The following is a 6944-nucleotide window of genomic DNA, read 5'->3' as shown; positions in this document are numbered from 1 at the left end:
CAATACATTGGCAAACAAGAACCCTCATATTTTTGAATAATATTCCCCAAGTTTCAATTTCCTGGTTTTTTTTTTTTTTGGAAAAAAAACCCTGATGTAGCTCTTCAAATCCTAAGGATTTTAAATTTTTTAATTGGTTTTTCTATAAGATTGGTTCATAGAATAATAGAAAATTTATAATCCAGACAATAATTTTAAAATTTTGAAAATGATGAGAAAAAATCTTTCAAAGCATGTTTATTCATGGGTGTGGGGAAACAGAAATGATAATAAACACCCCGTCTTTTATTTTTTTTTATTATCCAAAAGGCCAATGCAGATAATTCCATCAACATTGGAGTCCCAATAGATAATTAATCCAAAGTCTAAAATTAAAAAAAATAATAATAAAATAATAAATTTTGAATAAAGAAAATATCTAAAAAACTTTTTTTTTAATTTTTTTTTTTTTTAAATTTAGAATTTTAATTTTTTAAATTTTTTTCTTTTTTTTTTTTTTTTTATTTTTTATATTATAAAAAAAGATTTCTTTTACCCCCAAAAAAAAAATAAGATAAATATTTATATTGTTCAAAAATTTATTGTAAATAATCACAAAACGCATAAAAACCACATAAACACACTCATAACACACATACATCATCATCATATTAAAAAAAAAAAAATCGTTAACTTAAAATATTTATATATGTATCACTACAAAGCATTATAATAAAAAGTAATATTCTAATTAAAATATAAAAATATAAAATACATTTTACACCAATATAACAAATAAAAAGCAATATATAAATAAATAAAATGGCATGTTTTTCAAGAAATGAAGGTATGAAAGCCTCTTTTGAAATTGACAAAATTTTAAAGGATGAAAAAAGCTTTTTTAAAAATAAAACTCAAGTTTTATTATTAGGGGCTGGTGAAAGTGGTAAATCTACCATCTTTAAACAACTTAAAATTTTACAAGACAATGGAAAATGGGATATCGATACCTTAAAAGATTTTCGTAATACTGTTTTCATTAACTTAACATCACAACTTCATGTATTATTAGATGCTGTTCAAAAATCAGGGATCGAAATAGAGCCAGCAAATAAAGTAAGTATAGCCTTAAAAAAAAAAAAAAACAATTTAAAATAATATATTAATTAATTTCATTAAAAAAAAAAAAAGGAAAGAGCTGATAGAATAATGGCAAGAAATCATCACACTGACGATTGGTCAGTAGAGATTGGTGAGGATTGTGTTCATTTATGGAGTGATAAAGCAGTTAAAAAAATATTTGAAAAAAGAGATAAAGAATTTCAATTAAATGACTCAGCAGAATAGTAGTGTATTCAAATTATTAATTTTAAATTTTAAATTGGAATTATACTAATTTATTTTTAACTTTATTAAATAGCTTTTTTAACAATTTACAACGTATTATTCAACCAGACTATATTCCACAACCTCAGGACGCTCTCAGAGCAAGAGTTATGACAAAAGGTATTGTTGAAGCAGATTTATATTTCGATTCAATTCATATGAAAGTTATAGATGTTGGTGGCCAAAGATCTCAAAGAAGAAAATGGATTCATTGTTTTGATAATGTTTCAGCAGTTATTTTTGTTGCAGCATTAAGCGAGTAAGTAAATTAATTTATATAATAATATAAATTAATTGTAATGTTAATATTAATTTTATTTAAATTAAAATTTAGATATGATCAATTTTTAAGAGAAGAAGAAAATGTTAATAGAATGGATGAATCATTAAGTTTATTTTCAGAAATTTGTAATAGTCAATGGTTTACTAAAGCACCAATATTACTATTTTTAAATAAAAAAGATATTTTTATTGAAAAGTTAAAGAGGATTCCATTCAAAACTTATGATCCAAGATATAAAGGTGAAGATACATTCGAAGCTGTATCAGGATTTATTCAAAAGAAATATGAAAATGTTAGAAAAGACCCATTAAAGCATATTTATACTCATTTTACAATTGCTGTCGATACTCAAAATATTAAATTTGTTTTTGATGCAGTAAAATCAATTATTTTAGACAGTGTTATGGATACAATTATATAAAAAAAAAACTTTTTTTATTTTTGTATTATAAATTCAAGAAAATATAAATAATTAAAACATATAATTACAACGATGGTAATTTTAGAAAACATATGAATAAAAAAAAAAAAAAAAAAAAAAACTTTTATTATATTTATTTCAATAAGTTTATTTCAAAATTAATTATTTTTGTTTATACTATTGCAAAATTATTATTTATTTTTTTATTTTTTTAAATTTTTTTCCTCACACAGTGTAAATATTATTTGGGTTTGTAAAACAGTTAAATTTAAATTTTCATAAAATTAAGTTAATTTAAATTTAAATTTAAATTAATTAATTTACATAGTTTTAAATTAATGGAAAAGAAATATTTAAAATATTAATTAAAATAATTAAAAATCAAATTAATTATAATAATAGAATTGATTATAATAATTTTGATGATTCTTTTTGCTGATGTGTTGGGTTGTGAGGTTAAATTTTTTTTTTTTTACTTTCAATATTAATTTAGCATAGTTATAAAAAAAGTAGTAGTTTTCAAAGTATGGAAAAAAAAAATATAAAGAAATTAAAAAGAAATATAATGGGTGTTAAATTTTTGGTATGATTATAAAAAGAAATAGTAAAAAAAAAAAAAAAATACACTGGTATTATTACACAATCATTTGCTCATTTAGATAAAAAGATATAATTATGATATCATAAAAAAATAAAAATAATAAAAAAAAGATATATTGAATGGGGTGTGGGTGTGCGTGATATTAGATTTAAAAATTATCGTTAATTTTTAGGAATAGTTAATTTGTTTTGATGTATATTAATATTTTCAAAATTTGGTATTGGTGTTTAATTTCCAAATTTATGAAGCTGTTATTATTTCTTTCTAAAATTGTATAGGGGGTGATGTACATGCACCAATTTTATTAATTTTAAATTATTATAATAGTGTATAAATGATAGTATACATGAGTGTGTTGATTAAAAAATATTGAGTATTATTATGATAACCAAGCTAAGTTTTCCCACTACCAATACTAGAAAAAAAAAATATATTAATATATGAATTAAAAATATATTAATAAAAAAAAATAAAAAATCACCCACCCCTCCACCACCCACTCACAATACTTTTCATCCAAGATAATAGTATTTATTAATTTTTTTTTTTTTTTTAAATTATTATTAATTACAAACAACCACTATCAAAACACCCATTTTTTAGACACACAATATATTAAATCTCTACTCAAAAAAGAAGAAATATAACAAGTATATGTTGATAGCGTTTGTTTTAAATATATTAAAATTATTATAAAAAAAAAAAAATTAAATTATTTTTTTTTTCTTGTTATTATTTCATCATCACCCATCATTATTATTTATTTAATCAATAAAATCTTTAAGCGCTCTATTACATATTATATATATATATATATATTTATAATTATCAATAGAAATTCACAAAAAACACAGCTATATTTATTCAAAATAAAAATAAAAATATAAATTAAAATAAAAAAATATTTTTTTTTTAAAAAAAAAAAATATATAAATCACAAAAGAAATTATACATTCTTTTTTTATTTTATTTATTTATTTATTATTTTCACATTATAAAAATCAAAATTAAAAAAACAATATCAATAACAACAGCAACAATAATAATTTTTTAAAGAAATAAAAACAATAATAGTAGTTCTATTTACAATTTAAATAAATAAACTTTATCAATTAGTAATTATAATTAGTAGTATGTATTTTAAATTTTGTATATAGTGTGGGATATCTATTTTTATTTTTATTTTTCGTAATTGGTAAAATACTCAATAAAAGATTTAAAATTAATTAAATCTAATTATTATTTTGCTTATTATAAAATTCTTCTATCTCTTTCTCTCTTTCTCTCATTTTTTTCTTTTTTCTTTTTTTTAATTTTTTTTTATTTTTTTATTTTAAAATATTAAAATTTATACTAATTATTTTCTTAAAATTCAATTAAATAATATCCTTTGGATTTTAAACAAAAATAAACTTTTTAAACAATAGTTAACAACAACAATAATAAAAAAAAATGATTGAACGTAAAGATAAATTCTATAAAGAATTTTTAGAAAATAATTTATTTTATGCCACAATAATATTAAATTTAAATGGCGCTTCAATAGCCTATAATAAATCACCACAAATGGGGGAGGCCGATCAAATTATAAAAGGATTTAAAAATATAAAGAAATGGAACACTATACAACTAATGGGCGAGCAATATAATATTTATATCAGAGAAAATAACAGAGTATACGGTCAAAATGAAAAACATGGATGCATAGTAGTTAAAACAAAAAAGGCATATATTATTGGTGTTTATATAAAAAAATTAGAACTTTTACCAAGGGTCAGTTATATGGAAAAGTTTTGTAAAACTTACGAAGAAGAAGATATAATCAAAGCAGACGAAAAAGAGAAATTTGTTTTTTAATTTATAAAACTTTTTAATAAAATATAAATAAATTATACATATTAATAAAAAAAGATTTATTCAAACCCTGGAAATTAAAAATATCTGGGGATTATATTATTTTATTATTTTTAATTGTTCAATAAATCATATGTATTATGACAAATATTGTTTTTTTGGATAATAACATATCATAGTTTAAAAAATATAACCTTGTGTTTGTTCTTATTAACTTGTTTTCTTTTTGGGTATAGTTTTTTAAAAATGTTAATAAATTGCACAAAATGTTTCATAATATTAGTGGACAGCGAGTTTTAAATTGTATATGAATTGACTTTTTTTCATTATGTTTGTAAATTTTATGAATGAATATATGCAAATTGGTAATGTACCGGGTGGAACTACTTGGTTAAAAAGACTTCCAAATGTGAGTGTTGTGAGACTATTTGGTAGAAGAATGTTAATCATGACTGATTACTTTATTTAATTTTATGTTTAAGGAAAAAGATATTTTTTTTAAAAAATTATATTGCAAACAAAGTAATTAGCAGAGGGGGAATTAAATTTATAGGAATTTGAAAAATTAACAATTGATTTCTTATTATGAGGCTTTAAATTTTTGGGTCCAACTTTGGAGAGATAGGATAGTACCAATTATTGCTTTTCTTGGTAATTTCTTGAACAAATGAACCTTTTCGGTTTCAGGAAGTGGAAGTAGACTTAAACAATCTTTGAGGGATTTGATGGTGAGAGTTATATCTTTTTCAGTGTGGGGAACTTCTTTAGTTATAATTCTGCCAAATGCACCTATGACTATTGGGATTATTTGTACATCAAATGATCTGCCATCTGGGTCTTTGTATTGGTTCTTAAAGTGTTTTTTGAAGTAATCGTATTTCAATAGTTTTTCATGTTGTCTGAACAGCATATTACCATCGAAAGGGATACATACATCAATAACACGGATGATGTGTTTTACTTTATCAATGATTACAATATCAGGTTTATTTTGTATTGAGTCAGTGTTTTTAAAACAGACATCACGTAAGATTTCAACATTGATGATGGTTTGATTGTTTTCCTTTAAAGAATTTGAGAAGATGGGTGCCTTGAAGTTTGTGATGTTGGGGATTTTGTAACGTTTAATAAGTGATTTAATGATTTCAGTAACAACCATGTCATGACGGGTGATTCTACCGAATTTATTCATACCTGTACATCCACCTACTAAATGTTCAATTGATTCATCAGCACTTGCACACAACCTACATCTCCTATCAGCATTTGAACTTGCATCACGGTGAACTAATGACATTCTGTTTGGTAATAACGACAAAACTGCTTCCCAAAATGTTGCTTCGATATGAGCCGGGATATGGGTCCAACCTTTGATCCAGTGTATCCAATGTTCATGAAATCTTCTCCACAAACGTTTCTTTGCAACACCTACTTCCTCTTCTTTTACACGTTTATATAATTGAAGATTGGTAAAGTGTTTGATGATGGATGACATTTTATCAGATTGTTCTGCATTTTCATTGTTTGAGTAAACAGTATAAGTGGTAACATTGTCGTCATCGACTTTTGGAATAGTTACGGTCCACAGTCCATTTGCGGCAAATGATAATTCAAAACCAAGTTCTGAGGCGTAATGACAGGCTGTGTCATATCTTCTGGATGGAGGAGGTACCATAATACTTGAATTTTTGTAAAGATCAAAATCATCACCTATAAATACAGAAAATTTAATATTTTCATGAAATTTGAGTAATGTAGTGATTTTATAAACCATAAATTCTTGTTTTATGTTTGTAAACCCCCTTCCACCATATTTACGAGGTAAATGGAGGAAGTCATTTGACATGAATGGATGTTTTATTCCATTAGAACGCATTATTTCTTTTATAGCAGTAGAAAGTGCTTTAATATCTTTTAGGGAAAAGTCTAAAAACCAGTAATATCTGAGGTAACCTACAATAAGTGAGTCGAATGCACTGACTAGATTGAAACCAGACAATTCGGATTTGAATAATCTGTTGGCCCTAGATATTGCTTCTCTGTTAATTACTTCACGATTTTTGTCAATATCAATAATTGGATTGAAGTAGACACCCATATATTTGTACGGAGTATCTTTGGAAACTTTTTGAATACCTTGGAATAAGTCGACACCATCGAAGTAAGGGTTATCACCGTTTACCAGAGGGACCTGTTCAGTGTTGAAATGGCCATGTTTTTTGAAAAACATACCACAACTACTACATACACGGGAACCTACTGGGAAGTCGTCAGGCATATAATTTCTAGAAAGATAGTTTTGTTTCTTTAAAATTTTTTGACACTGATAACATCGGGCAGCAACACTTTCTCCTAGGAAGACAGCGGACTTTGATTTGTTTGCTTTCAGGCCAATATCAGCGAATGCAGTAAGAGTTTCA

The 6944-nt window shown here is 23.9% G+C and overlaps 3 protein-coding genes across 3 annotated transcripts; 2 read left to right on the top strand and 1 right to left on the bottom strand.

Annotated features, from left to right (window-relative positions):
• Window positions 1–801: 801 nt before the first annotated feature.
• On the top strand, window positions 802–2167 carry gpaF (gpaF, alpha subunit of heterotrimeric G-protein; the record flags this gene model as incomplete). The annotated part of the gene is made up of 4 exons (XM_003284610.1): window positions 802–1095; window positions 1171–1325; window positions 1400–1624; window positions 1700–2167. 4 exons carry the CDS (start codon window positions 802–804, stop codon window positions 2067–2069), a joined length of 1044 nt encoding a protein of 347 aa, XP_003284658.1. The 3' UTR covers window positions 2070–2167.
• A 1488-nt stretch (window positions 2168–3655) lies between these two features.
• On the top strand, window positions 3656–4576 carry DICPUDRAFT_45627 (uncharacterized protein). The gene is made up of 2 exons (XM_003284609.1): window positions 3656–3801; window positions 4098–4576. Exon 2 carries the CDS (start codon window positions 4123–4125, stop codon window positions 4525–4527), a length of 405 nt encoding a protein of 134 aa, XP_003284657.1. The 5' UTR covers window positions 3656–3801; window positions 4098–4122; the 3' UTR covers window positions 4528–4576.
• Window positions 4577–5107: 531 nt separating this feature from the next.
• DICPUDRAFT_75611 (uncharacterized protein) lies at window positions 5108–6802 on the bottom strand (the record flags this gene model as incomplete). The annotated part of the gene is made up of 1 exon (XM_003284581.1): window positions 5108–6802. The coding sequence occupies one exon, from the start codon at window positions 6800–6802 to the stop codon at window positions 5108–5110; it is 1695 nt and encodes a 564-aa protein (XP_003284629.1).
• Between the last annotated feature and the right edge of the window lie 142 nt (window positions 6803–6944).

Source organism: Dictyostelium purpureum (genome assembly GCF_000190715.1).
Source record: "Dictyostelium purpureum unplaced genomic scaffold DICPUscaffold_28, whole genome shotgun sequence".
Classification (NCBI taxonomy): domain Eukaryota; phylum Evosea; class Eumycetozoa; order Dictyosteliales; family Dictyosteliaceae; genus Dictyostelium; species Dictyostelium purpureum.
The sequence above is the reverse complement of the archived record's forward strand: the minus strand, read 5'-3'. Positions and strand labels throughout refer to the sequence as shown.

Excerpts from the sequence above, each read along its gene's own strand:
- DICPUDRAFT_45627 (XM_003284609.1), top strand. The coding sequence starts at position 4,123 with ATGATTGAACGTAAAGATAAATTCTATAAAGAATTTTTAGAAAATAAT.